General features: G+C 39.6%; 1 protein-coding gene across 1 annotated transcript in view; it reads left to right on the forward strand.

Annotated features, from left to right (window-relative positions):
• CADPS (calcium dependent secretion activator) overlaps positions 1-14758 on the forward strand; it is a 799713-nt gene that overhangs the window by 681892 nt on the left and 103063 nt on the right. Inside the window, exons 23-27 of the mRNA XM_087866885.1 lie at positions 177-278; positions 1771-1834; positions 2249-2372; positions 4727-4795; positions 14184-14276. Coding sequence (XP_087723011.1) covers positions 177-278; positions 1771-1834; positions 2249-2372; positions 4727-4795; positions 14184-14276 — 452 coding nt within the window. The remainder of the gene's footprint in view (positions 1-176; positions 279-1770; positions 1835-2248; positions 2373-4726; positions 4796-14183; positions 14277-14758) is intronic.

Consider the following 14758-nt stretch of genomic DNA (forward strand, 5'->3'; position numbering starts at 1 on the left):
CTCCCAATATCCCCCATGCCCCTTAGTAGCCAGCACTGAAAAGCAGGACTTCTCCTAAGGTCACATCGATCATTGTAGTTGTTCTTCTAAAATGGACAGTTTCCTCCTGCTAGAGATTTGATTTCATGGTGTCAGCGTATGAGGTTCCCGTCACTTCATGACATGTCTTCTTTCAGGCCTGATGGAATCGGAACTGTGACTGTTGAAGAGAAGGAACGTTTCGAAGAAATCAAAGAGAGACTCCGAGTTCTGCTGGAAAATCAGATTACACATTTTAGGTGAGTATCTGGGGTTGAGGGGTTTATTAGGAGGGTGAGACTGGAGAGGGGCAAATAAAGGGCTTGATTTTCTAAAACTATTAATCTATCAGGAGACACATTGGAGATTTAGAAATGACTAAATGGAAGCGAAAACCAGTAAGACAGGGTTCCACGATAGCCAGAAAACTTTGCAATCTTAAGTGCATTTTATTCCCACTGAAGGGACAGAGCCCTTCTTGTGCAAGCTGACCCTGGTTATCAATCTGTTCTTTTTAAAAAATCTATTACGAAGTTGAAGGTGAAGTTTCTTCAAGGTTCCTAGATCAGTGAAAAATCCTGGGAATCAGATCACATGAACAGGGAAGGAAGGCAGTGGACAAGAGTCTCCACTTTCTCCCTTACCTTAGAAATAGGACGAGCTGTCTATGCAGGGAAAAAGAGAAACTTAGATCAGACTTGGCAGGTTGACTCTTCCCCACTCACAGAAGACAGTGAACAGGTCCAAGGCCTTGCACCATGTAGCCCACTTCTCCCTGGTAGCAAATCAGACATTTGTAATGCTGGTTCTGGACTAGAGATCCTGAAATAGTAACTCCAAAATAGTAGAAACATTTGTAATAACGTAATAAATAGTTCCTTTTTATTAAACACTTCCTGTGGGTCAAGATATAAGATTAGAGGCTAGTTAAGCATTAACTCAGTTTTTTATTCCCAGAACAATTTGGTAAGGTCATTATTATAATCCCCAGTAAATATAAATTAAACCGAGGCTGAGAGAGTTAAGGACTTGCACCAGATCACCCACTGGACACCTGCATAGGTCTTAGTCTGCATTTAAGTAGCCTCTGCTGGTCCCTTTGTACCACGAGGAACAGTGTCTGGAAGGGTCTGCGACAGCCTGAAATAGTCAATGGAACTCTTAGGAGTCCATGACATAGTTCCATCTGCGCCACCAAAATCCTTCTGGACAAATTTTTATTGATTACACACTATATGCAAGAAGTATTGCCAATAACAAAAGATCCAATAACAATTAAAAACCACAGTCAAGGAAGGACACTTAGCAAAAGCATGAATTTGCTCAAAATACACTCCTTCATTTCCTGTAGTAATTCTTTGGAGACTTGAGTAAGTGTGTTTGGATTTCAGCCTGTTTCAACTAATATTTTTTTAATGCTGGTATCTATAATCATATAGAAGGTCACACGTGAGCTAACAAATGGTTTTCCTTCACAATAGAAATCTAAACAGAGCCTTATGTCATCACTCTAAATATTCTTTTCTGCTGCAGACATTTGCAGAGTCTCTCTTTAGTCATTATTCACACATACACATATATACATTATATACACACATATATGGTGTGAATTCAGATTAACATAACACAACGTGACAAAATAAAAAGCATTTTCTGTTCCTCAGAAAGAGTTGCTATAGGAATCAAATTGCAGCATATTTCATGCTAAAATGTAATACATTTGGGCAACCTGAAGAATTTTCTCTTTTTTAGGTATTGCTTTCCATTTGGTCGACCTGAAGGTGCTTTAAAAGCTACTCTATCACTCTTGGAAAGGGTAAGAATGAAGGTGGAAGACGGATTACATAGATACAGACATGAATATAATTGTAATGAAATACTGTAGTTGAATGACCTAGTTTGTCATTTTTCAAGGCTTTGTTTACCATTCATCAAATACCAGAATAAATGTGAGGAACCTGCCAAAATTCTAGATATTTTATCTGCAGACTCCCAAATAGTTAGCATATATTGAAGATATGTTCCTGGCCCTTCCCCGATTCATAGATGGGCTTTGCCATCCTAACTGTGCATTACGGTTCTGTGTTTTCTCTTTAACAATGGCTCTCAATCAATATTAAGTCACAAGGAGGTATTCACAACTCATTTTAAACTCGAGCTCTTTAAGAAATATAAATGAGTAACACATTTGGTTGAACCATCTTAATAATCTTTTTTTTTCTACCAACAGGTTTTGATGAAAGATATCGTGACGCCGGTACCACAAGAGGAGGTAAAAACAGTCATCCGGAAATGTCTAGAGCAGGCTGCTTTAGTCAACTATTCCCGGCTATCAGAATATGCTAAAATCGAAGGTAAGGCTCCCTTCTGCCCCCAATTTTTTATTTAAATCTTGGTATGCCTCCCTGGGGAAGAAGAGTCTGTCTTTTCTAACGGGCACCAGGAAACAGTGGTCCATCTGAGTATGTTAAATTGAAACTTGAAAGCACTGGAAATGTGAATGCTTCCTTGACTGTGGCCAAATAAATGAATTAAGAACAGGGGCTCAAAGAACAGTCTTTGTAGGGGAAGAATACTGAATATAGGATGTGATCAGATAACTTAGGTCCTTCTGAGAGTCTTTGTTGGCACTAAGTTTGCTCCGTGACTAATGTTTTCCTATGAAGAAGTTCTGTAGGATTGTTACCTTCTTTAAATAGAGGAAAACAAAGCACGTTGTTGTCCACTGTTGATAGCATTGGAGGTAGACAAGCATGGAACGAAACAACATCAAGATTTTGCTTAACTCTTTCTTGCCCCTTGAAAGTATCTTGTCTTTTGGTAACATTTCAAACTTGATGGCAGGTTAGTGTCCAGCTGTCTCTGATGGCTCCTGGTTTGCTTTAGATCTCATTCATTCTTGTTGCTCCAGACCTAGGATGGTTGTTACCACTGCCCTCTCAAGTTTTAGGGAAGCAGGCACTGATGACCAAGTAATCACCCAAAAGGCACTTTGAGTAAACTCTACTTGAGAAGATATGGTTCTTTGGGACCTATTCATTTGCAAAGGTATTAATCACTTTTCATTGTTACCCTGTTGGCTGCTATAGGGTGATTTGAAAACCACACCCAACTTGACCAGTGGTGTAAGTGTATAAATGTGGAAGTTCTGTGTGCAAAACTCAATGTGTCCGCATTCTGGAATCTGATGTTCTCTCACATGTGAAACACCTGACTAAAACCAGCAAATGCCCATTGTCTGCCTTCAGGACTTTACTGGAAAAAAAAAAAAAAGGGGTCTAACCAACCACCAAAACCCTATCACTTACCCTGCCGAAGTCCTTGTTTCCTTAGAGAATTAGGTTAAGATCATGTCAAATCGCAGTGTTCTGTACATTACATGTCCTCCCTCTCTCAATTTTGTCTGTCTGACAATGCAAATTGTGTACCAGTGGTAATGAATTCATTGCTATGCACCCAGGGAGAAACACTTAAGAATTGGGCACTAAAAGGATGTTTATCTACTCTTGACTTGGTAATGAGTGACAAAAATAGAGGAACAAGAAGATCATTAAAGGGCTGTGTTAGCAAATAATTGTTCTAGCATTTACCTTCCCAGGACATAATGATTGGTTGTATTTGGTAAAGTCAATCAGGTACCTAATAATTCTAGGCAAGGCCAGAGATGGGATGGAATCAAGAAACATTCGGTTGCCATGGCTGCTGCCTCGTAGGCCTTGGTCTAGCTATTACTAGTCTTTTGGTAAGATCTGCTCTCTTCTTTCAGATAAATATATCCAAAAACAAACTTTAAGATCTGTAAGTAAAAATGCATTCATTTCCAAAGTAGATCAGCTGATCTGTAATTTCCTTTTGTGCCTCAATTCTTCTTGGTTGTGTTAATTATCTTTTGCACTGTGACTTTTAGGTCTGGGGATTCTTTGAAGAAACCAATCTTTTTTTTTCCAACTCTCTTTTCAGAGAAGTACCTCATTCCACACTACCTGCTCTCTTCCGCTTCTCTCCTTCCTTGTCCGTGATTGGCTCAGCCACTTTTTGATGTTACCTCCGCAAAAGTGGCTGTGACACCAATTTCAAAGCATGCTGGGATTGTTAATTCAGACAACCCAACATCCTCTGGCTGCATGTATCAGGTTTTCTTTCATGAACATAGTCCACCGTAGGCTGAGACATCGCAGCTTTGAAGATATTACTACCAAACAACTTTCTTTTACAAGGTTCCGATCCTATGCTCAGAAAAGAAATCTTACATTTTTACATTTGAGCCCCTCTGTGAGCACTAACAGCTTAGTCCCCTGAGAATTTTGGAAAGAAGTTGTAGTGATATTGCTGGAGACTATGTTTATGAAGAAATACCTCAAGAGCCTTAGATACTAAAGTCTGAAATCCTTAGTATCTTGGAGCCTTAAATCAATGAAATTCTGTTTCCCTTTACTCATGATGTTTTTGGTCATTGTACTCTTGCAAACAATTCTAAAGAGACGTGTAAAATCATGGTCACAATCTCTCTCGTGACTCACGGCATGCTGAATGGTTAATCCAGTAGATCTCCAATTTTGAAACTCCTTTTTCTTTTATCCTGTGTTTATCCCAAAATACTCTGTGGCTATTTTCCTTTGAGCTAATGTAACGTATTCCTCTAACCTATGACCTTTAACCTCTTTACCTCTGACCTAAGCCTCTTGCATGCCCAAATCCTCTTTTATAGGGAAAAAGAGAGAAATGTATGAGCATCCTGTCTTCTGCTTGGCCTCCCAAGTGATGGATTTAACCATTCGTGAGTACCTACCACCTCCTCGCCATGCTGTCTTCACTCTTTCTGTTTTCATTATTTCAAGAAAATCCAGATCCAAACCAACTCACTCTCCTTGCTTCAAGTTTTTTAGCATTGGCTTGTCTGTTGATTCTGTCTGTGAAACCCAGTGTGAGAAGTCCAGTCACTTTTTATCAGCCTAAAACAGGTTAGACAATTAAGCCATTTGTTTGTGATAAACTCAGATTTGTCCGTAAGTTTTTCAGTTATTCTCTGTCTGTGACCTGAATGCATTTTTACTTTGCTTGTGTGTAACCCCAATTTGTAAAGTGCTTGTCACTGGTACACAATCAAAAGGTAGCCGCTAGGCCGGGAGCAATGCGTTAGGTGTCAGATAAAGGACAGTTGGGGCAAAATCATGCCTTCTTTTCCATGTTTAAGATGTCAAACTATTTTGGGTATAAGATCACACAAGGTGGTCCATTCTCTGTAAAAATTAGATCTTATATGCCTCCTGTCTGTTCTCTTTCAAGCTGGGAAGCTTTTCCTTGTTCTCTCTGGAGATTTTGACTTGTCCTTGTCCTCTAAGCTCTGGCTAGAACATATGACTTAATTGTCACTTGGAAAGTTCGTGTATGTTTCATAGCTTGATTTCACATTAAACTTAATTTTACTAATTTTCTATTTGTGCAGCATTTACCACCTCTGTGAAGGAGCCTTTTTTTGCTGGCCCCCACACTTCGGGGCGGTGGGAACCCAAGGGCAACCTTTTCCTTCCAATATCATGTATCACACATAAGTGGGGGGCATTTTGGTCCATTTGCTCATTAATCCTGCATATGTGTTCTTGTTTCTCTCTCTCTTCTCTCCTTGTTGTGCTCTCTCTTTCAAATAGAGAATCAAAAGGATGCAGGTGAACCAACTGTATATGCATTATAAACTATCAGGATTGTTGAGTTATATTGAGTTTCTGTTTTTGTTTTGTTTTTTAAGAGCTCCTTAATGTATGGACTCCCAAAGACTGATGGGGAGTTGCAATGATACTTAAGGAGTTAATTTGTGCTGTCTAACTATATCTCTTGCCCATTAGATGGTGACCTCTATAGAGCAGAATTTCTGTAAAGGCATAAGCTTTGAAGGAACAGAACTCTGGTTAGCTGCGGAGCTTCATTTCATCTTTGGTTTCAGGATTCAGTGATTTGGCCTCATGTGCTTAAAAAAAAAAAAAAGTTACTGAACCGAACCACTCTTCCTCTTTGTTTTTCATTTCTTTTTTCTGTTTTTTGCCCTATTGAGAAGTTTGTGTTCTTTGATGAATGTTTATCAGCCACGACAGAGAGAAGTTATGTCCATGTTGTTCTTGTACGTATCGTGTGATGAGACAGGATTCACGCAGAGGGTGGCTGAACACGGGCTGTTGCTGGAAGTTTCATGAGAGGAAATATCTTAGAGAGTTCTCTGGTTTTGGAAATTTTCTTCTTGTTTGGTCCCCAAACTTCTGAGCATATTTTGAGGAAAGCTTTAACTTAAAACTTTAATAAATACATACTTTTGATCATTGTTTTTAAGTCTAAAAAATCCTCAAAAGATAATTAAACGTATTTCATTTAATCAAAGTTGAATGCATTTCGGATCAATTCAGAAAGCAGTTATGTGCACATGCCAAGAACCAAGCTCTAGCAAGAGGTATTTGAAGACTCACAAACCTATGTTCTAAACACGTGAGCCTTTCTCTCCCTGAAAGAGAAGGTATTCATTCATCCATCCATCCATTCATTCATTCATTTATTTATTCATTCATTAGACAAGTGCTTACTGGGAGCCTACCATATGCCAGGTATAGTTGTGAAAACCAGGGACTAGTAAACAAGAGCGAAGTAGCTGTTAACCTTATGGAGCATATATGCAAATGGGTGTCTAAGTGTAAATTACAAATTCGGTACACAGTAACACCAATTGATAGAGTGATGTGTAAGAGTGTATTATCAGAAAACCATGGGGGCACCTGGGTGGCACAGCGGTTAAGTGTCTGCCTTCGGCTCAGGGCGTGATCCAGGCGTTATGGGATCGAGCCCCACATCAGGCTCCTCCGCTATGAGCCTGCTTCTTCCTCTCCCACTCCCCCTGCGTGTGTTCCCTCTCTTGCTGGCTGTCTCTATCTCTGTCAAATAAATAAATAAAATCTTTAAAAAAAAAAAAAACCATGGAAGTTTTCACAGGGGTGGTGAGCTTGTATGCATCTTGAAAGATAAATCGGAATCAGTGAAAGAGAGCTGGGTTTGGAAAGTGGAAAGGCATCCTAGATAGAATATGTGAAAATGCATAAAACTGTATAGCTAATAAAAATAGCTAATTCTTTAAAAAAAAAAATAGCTAATTCTTATTCAATGTGTATTATGTGCCAGGTAGGACTATAAGTGATTTAAGTGTATTAATTCATTTAATTCTCAAAACCCCTTATGAGGTAGATACTACTATTATTCCCATTTTAGAGATGAACCATCTGAAGCACAGGTTAAATAACACACTCCTAGAAGAGTAAGTGGTATAGCCAGCATCTGAGCCCAGATGGAGGCACACTCTTAAATACTCTGTAATTCAGTGTGATTGCAAGGCAAGGTGCAGCGATGGCAGTAATGGGTGCTGATGATGGCAATGTGTGCAGGAGGCAAGATCTCATATGTGCCTTAATAATAGGCTTCAGACTGTATCTCATGGGCCAGAGGTTCTTAACCTGGAATCTATGCCAACATTTGCATGCATATGGATTTTTCAAGGGAAAAACTCCACAGGTCTCAATTCCAAAAGTGAAGGCTTTTTAAGCAAGGGAGTAGGTTGGTAATTTGCATTCCAGAAAAATCATACTGTCCATACCATGACGGACAGAAAGGACTGGGTAGCAGAAAGAGAGTAAAACTAGACCTAAAAAGTTAAGGTCAAAGAAGAGATGGGTTTAAAGCTTGGTATGTCCTGGGCCTCTTCTAGGCAAAGCAGACCTAAATCACAATCATCATCATAATTGCTTCTTTATTGACCTCTAAATCTTTTTTCTTACCCGCCCCCTCCCTCTTCAATTTCCTTAGAGGGAACAAAACACAAACACGCAGATGGGTGTGCAAAGCCAACTGAAGGAGGGGGCAGGGCACAGCTGGGGTCACCTGTGTAAATTGGGGTGGACAGTTGTAGAGTTCTTTAGTCAGGCTGTGCTTCAAGAAGCTATGGGACTCTGCATATGGCATTTTGGTGGACTTATGCTTTCTGTCTGATAGCATTATTAGAAATTAAATGTTCTGTTTAATCAGTATCCTAAAAAAAAAAAAAAAGTAAAAGGCTCCTACTCTATGAAAGAAAAGCTGTGACTCCTGCAAATGAATTCTATCATTTTAAATACACTTCGTTTAAACTGTCACACATTCTGAACCCAGTAAGCTCTGAGAAAGTCTACACTACTATTGCTGTTTTGCCTCAATTCTTGGCTAAATACTTGCATAATTTTCTGAGCATCATAAGGGTTCTACTGGAACTTGAAATAAAACAATTTTTCCTTTAAATATGCCAAGGATTTATATGATTAGATAGATAGATAGATAGATAGATAGATAGATAGATAGATAGATATCCAGCCCATGTATGGGCCCAAGCACTATGCTAAGGACTTTACATGGAGGATCTAATTCAGTTTGTACCTTAGTCCTATAAATAAGGCTTCATTATTGCCCCTTTTACAAATGCAGAGAGGATAAGTGACTTTCTCAAGAAGGATTTGAACCCAGATCTTTCTAAATTCAAACACCATCCCTTTTTGTTTCTTTCCACTGTGCAGCCTTTCCAACTTGGACGATATCCATTCATTCTGTGACCAAGTTCCAAAGTATCTACAACTTTTGATCTAGGAAGACCACAAAAAACAAACAAAAATACAGCAGTCCTTTCTGGGACCAGATCGTTGTCAAAATCCTTTCAGTGGGAAGTCTTCCTGAGCCGTTGAGATTCTCTAAGATTGCCAAAGAACTGAGAATTTGTTTTTCTCTACAACTGACAGAAACTTGCTAGAGCAGGTCAAATGCATCCAACGGACTGCCAAGCAGATTCTGCAGTCAACACTTTGTATCTTTTCCTATCTCCAAGTCAAACTTCCTATAGGTCCAAGGTCCTACACATATTCAGGAGCCCCCACCCCACACCCTGCCTTATCTTTCAGCCACCAGATTATGGCCCCACCCACAAGCCATTAACTGGCATGAGTTTTCAATATGACAGCTGATGATGTCCAGTATTCACATGTTAGCATGTTTTATGTACAGCTCCAAGAAAACACTGCTTCAGAACCAGCCTGAGCACTCAGGATTAGTTACACCAAAAATTTAAATCACTTTTGGTTCCAGTGAATTTTTTTAACTACTTTAAGCCTCATTTTTAATTTCTGTAAGAGGGGCTGATAATGGGTCCTCCCCCAACGGGTTGCTGGCAAGATCAAAACACATATTCCAAATAAAGCTTTTAGCATACTACCTGGCACATAGTAAATACTCATTATATTCCTTAGAGGGAACAAAACACAAACACGCAGATGGGTGTGCAAAGCCAACTGAAGGAGGGGGCAGGGCACAGCTGGGGTCACCTGTGTAAATTGGGGTGGACAGTTGTAGAGTATATAGCTAATATATATATATTTTTTTATTTATTTTTATTTTATTTAAAAAGAAACTTCTAAATCCAGATGTGTAGTGTAGACATATTATTTGATTTTGGAAATAGAATATGAAACAGTGCTTCTCATACTTCAGTGTTCATACAGATCCCTGAAGATCTTGTTAAAAACATAGATTCTGATTTGGTAGGTCTTGGATGGGACCTGAAAATCTGCATTTCTAACAAGCTCCCATATGATGCTGAAGCAACTGATCCAGGGATTACAGTTGGGATGTCAGTGAAATCCAGGGGGCAGTTGATTTATCCTTTTATCATAAACTTCAAAATAAAACATTGTAATATAGCTCTACATAACATTTGTTAAATACCCACTAAGTTCCAGGAGCTCTGCCAGGCACCAGAGCAATAAGGAAAAGGAGCCATCATCCCTACCTGGGAGCTTATGATAAGGAAGAGAACACAGTGTAAAACAAGTAATTACATTCTGCTGACTATGGTAAAAGGCAATGTGAGGTGCTGCAGGAATGCAGCACAAGGAGATTTTACTTAAGCCAGGGTCTTTGATGCATTCCCAAGAGGAGATATCCTGGAAGTCAAGGGCTTGTTCCCCAGGAAGAACTGTCTGGGGTATTCTTGTCTTTGTAGAAGTGTTTGCCTCTATTGGTTGTCCTTCCAGATGCTCCAAGATCCTGCCCCAGAGAGCTTGTGATCAATGTGTAAAAGCTTATTTGGAGACTGCATAGGAATTTAATAATTAATAATTAAATAAAATAATTAAAGCAGGATTCTTGCTGTAGCAAGTGACAAAAAAAAACAAAAACAAAAAACTCAGAAAGCTTAAACAAGAAAAGGGAATTTTTGCCACATGTAGCTAGGAAATGCTTGGAGGAACTGGACTCAGGGATAAAGAATTTTAGTGTGTTTTGATCTCTCAGCCTGCTGACAGGCTTCTTTAATGTGGCTGGGAGTCATGATAGTGGGGTTGGGAGCAACATGTCTATAGATGGCACCAGCCTTTTATCCTAGAGGATGACCCTAGAGGAAAAAGAATTTTCCTTTCCAGGCAATTGTATAATGTTCCAAAGAAGGGCCTCATTGGCCCACCTTGAGTCACATGTTAATCCCTGAGCCAGTCATATCACTCATGATTGTGTGGGGTGCTGTGGTTGGCCTGGCTTGGCTCATTTGACTGTCCTTATTCTTGTGGGAGTTATTGCTTGACATTCCCACCAGAACCATATGGGATAGAGAGGCAATTCTCCTGAGTAAGGTTACTGTTATTCATACATGAATAACAGATGTCCGCTACTGTGTCCATCCAAAATTAAGTTCATTTTTCTTAGGTGCAGCAGTTCAGTCTTAAGGGCAAAGCCTGATTTAGGGTACAGAAATACCAAATTGGAGAAGAAACATATTATAATAGCATTATTTCTTCCTTGTTGATACAATTTAAATAGAAAGTATTTTAAATGATCTTAAATCATTTTTAATTGTATCAAGATACCCAAAGTTGTTCTCTCGTTTGGAAGTTGAGGTTACAATGTTTACTATTGAACGATTCAGTTTAGTATATTTGTTAAGTAACAAGGGGCTTTTGGTAACAGATAAAGTGACTATATAGTTTATATGCATATTGCAACTACAGAATATTTGCATTTCTATGAAAGCACTGCATTGGGTAGAATCCACTGAGGATTTCCTTCCACCAGTATTTGAGGGACCTGCCCTGGACCAGGAACTGCTTTAGCCCCTAGAAATGCAAAATTCATTGGGCATAGGGAGAGACTGACATTGAATATAATTTGCTATTTTTAAAGGCCATATGTGCTCAAGTAGAGGTATCAACAGAGGAGATGGACCTTTGTTATAAAGGCACTCTCTTGTTACGGCATATGAAGGTGTAGCTCTTGTTATGAAGGGATCTCATAAAAGCTTCTGAGCAGGGGTATGACAGGCTCAGATGTGTGCTTTATGAGGTCACTCTGGCTGCTGCATAGACAATGAACTTCAGAGGAGGAAAGGGACTAAAGGCTTACTGGCAGTCTTTAGCAACAGTTGAGGTGGAGATGGTGAGATAAATTGCATGTCTACCCCCTCACAAGAGTGTGGGCACATGACCTAATACAGTGGAAGATAAAATCAAGAGTCATTTTGGAGATAGAATGGATAGGCCACGCCGCCATGTCCTTATAGGGAAGGCAAAGGTGGCTACCAGGAAAATAGTAGAGAAAACGATCCATGATTCATCCACATCTTTATTACCATATACTTCATACTGTGCTAGAGATGAAATCTTCTGAAAGGGAGTAATGAAGATGCAAAGCATTAAGTGTATATAATGGGTAACCTCACTGAAGAAATTATGCTGAACTGTAACCTTGCATTAAATGTATGGTCCATGGAGCCATCATTTTAGAGAGGCAGGGTACTCTGGAAAGCAATACATGGCAAACTACTTAGCTTTCTATTCCTACTCTAGCTCTTTCCCCGCCCCCCCCCACTCCCAAATTGTAGCAAACTGCTACAGGCTAGTTATTTCCAGTGATAGCATTATACTAACACTGACATTTTCAGCAACACATCAATAGGTTGGAACTTGGTAGTAAGTGGGCTTTCCATCAACCATATCCATCTCTCATATGATATTTCAGGGACTGGCAATTCCCTCGCTGGAAGCAGAGATGGTCAGGTTATTTAAGGGCTAATTGGAGTGTCTCTCACTCCTGGATGCTTCTCTTCCTTGGCTTAGCTGAGCGTGCAGAGGAATTCTCTTTTTGTTTTTCTACAGTCACATTTAACTCTCTCTCTGGAAGCCAAGCAGATTTAATTGTGTAAACATGAGCAATGGTAATTGGGTAAATGAAGTTGGAAACCAAGGTATGATGTTTTTGTTTTGCTCCACGAGGAAAAAAAAAAATAGGGAGCTTGTTTTTCTATGGTGGCAAACCTCACTGTCAGAATTCTGGACAGGCAGTTGGCAAGAGGGAATCCCTTTACGAATTTTCATCAGGACCCACTGAGATGAAATACGTATGTGCTGCCTCATGGGGGGTTCTGGATCAGCCTGGGAACACTCCATTGTTTAATAAACCACCAGGTCCAGGGTTTCTCTACACAGGCTCAGCTATCTGGGTGAGAATAAGTAAGAAGTTGCCATGAGAACTGTATGCTCAGGTAACACGCACTCACTGAGAGAGCCTTGAGGATGCGCTACCAGAGGCGTACCTAACTTTCAGTACAGCTGTAGGTGGAAACCAGATTTTAACAAATATATTAAAATCTGGAGTACTTTTTTTATAAAGAAAGCATCAGTAGTTGCCTTCCTCTAAAGAGCTTTAATTCAACCCTGATTTTTCCAAATTTTACTTAGGCAGAGTCTTTTCCAAACAAAAGATTTAAATAAGAGGAGACTGGTAGATATATATATTTTTTTAGTCCTGCATTCAAAACACTGAGATGGTCCCACAAGCAAAAGACCTCATCAACTTTTGCTTTCAATAGATGGTTACACCAGAATATTATATTTAGCCTTATTTCTCATATTTTTTATTAATGTTGCTAGAATTCCATTTCCTATAAGCCTACAGTAAAATTCATTTTCCCAGTTGAAAATTCAAGCAAACCAAGAAGCAAACTTGGCAATGTAGTATGTCCCCCCTCACCGTACAGATTGCTTTATAAATGAGGAACTATTAAAAAGGAGCAGGTCTAAGGTTAATGAGACACTCATTAAAGAGAGAGAATTGTAGAAGTTGCTAGTGCTCTGTGTCTGTATTGAAGGAGAGGCTATTGTTATAGGATGTTTGCTGTGCTGATATCGTAAACCACATGACAGATGGGTCAAGTGCTGATTACAGTATTCTAACATTTGGAATAGCGAGTAACATATTTGATAAGCTGGCAAGTTTTTATATATGATTCAACCCACAATATAAAAGCCACGAGAATTCCAAATTGAAAATAATTAAATGAGCTGGAAACAATCAGATACCACACATTTTCCCCCAAAATGACAGATTTTGACATGTTGAAATTCCACAAAGGGAGCAAGAATATTCCCTAGCTCTCACTTGAACTAATAATGGCCCTTCATCTGCTTTTATAAAGCAATTAATTCCTGCCTTCTCACAGTGAGGCGAGAACAGTAAACGTTTGTAGGCACCTTGGGCTTAACAGAGATCTGTCCATGCATTGTTTTATTTGCTCTTATCATCAACCCTGCAAGGTACATAAAGAAAGATATTAATATTCTCACTGCATAGCTGAGGAACGTGAAGCACAGAGAGGTTTAAGGAGCAGGTGGAAGGTTACATGAGAAAGTTAAGTAGCATACTGAGGGTGAGAAGCCAGGTCTTCCAGCTACCAATCCATCAAGTCTGCTCATTGGAAAGAGGAAGCAGCTATTCACGTAGAGGCGTTCTTCATTGAACAAAAGTGTATCTTCTTTCTGTCAATGATGCTGCCACCATCATTCATGTGTATCCATCTGGAGAAAGGCATCCAGTGTTTGCATTCAGCCTCTGAGTGTCTCAGTAGGGCGGTACAGGCGACGCTGGTAAGAGTCCCGTCCCTTGTCACACAATGTCATACCTCTGTAATATTGCAGTAACTCCAAGAAAGCAGCAGCTCTCCGCCTGTGTTTTATTCATTGTTGCTTGTTGGGTTGTTCTTTTCAGACTTTGTCATCTTCCTTGTCACCTTTGTGAAAGTCACGTTGTCTCTTTCCTTTTTTACTGTCTCTCCTCACCTCCCTGAGCAGCTCCCCCGCCACCTCCTGGGCCTCCTCCACCCACCCAAAAGCAGACCAGCATGTTATATCAGAGGCTCAAAGGCATGCCTAGGCCAAAACCAAGTACTGTAAACTTCTACCGTTACTTTATTCAGCAGCTTTCTAGCTTAGTTTGCTTTTCTGTTCATTCTTCTTCTTGAAATTTTGTTTCGGTTTGGAATACTAAGCTGAGGCTCAGGCTCTCAAGTTTGACACTGTAGGTTTTGAGACAGTCGAAAGAGAGCGTTTATTTCCAAATGTCCACATTTTTTTTTGTCTAGCTATGTCTGACATATGCAACATTTTCAAATCTCAATGTCAGCACAAAATAACATTGTTGTTGCATAACATTTTGCATGACGATTTTTTTTTATATGTTATGAGCTTCAATTCTGTTGTATGAAATGTTTACTAAGTATATGGGAGTTCTAGTTCCCCTTCTTCAGTGCTCCAGCTAGTACAAGATTGGGCGATAGGAATGTTGTAATCCATTTCAAGACAGCAGAAGTGACAAAAAAAAAAAAATCATGTCTAAGCACAAATTTCTCCTTGACCTCTGATGGCGG

This window comes from Ursus americanus, chromosome 14, assembly GCF_024610735.1.
Source record: "Ursus americanus isolate L20-20 chromosome 14, mUrsAme1.1.p, whole genome shotgun sequence".
Classification (NCBI taxonomy): Eukaryota; Metazoa; Chordata; class Mammalia; order Carnivora; family Ursidae; genus Ursus; species Ursus americanus.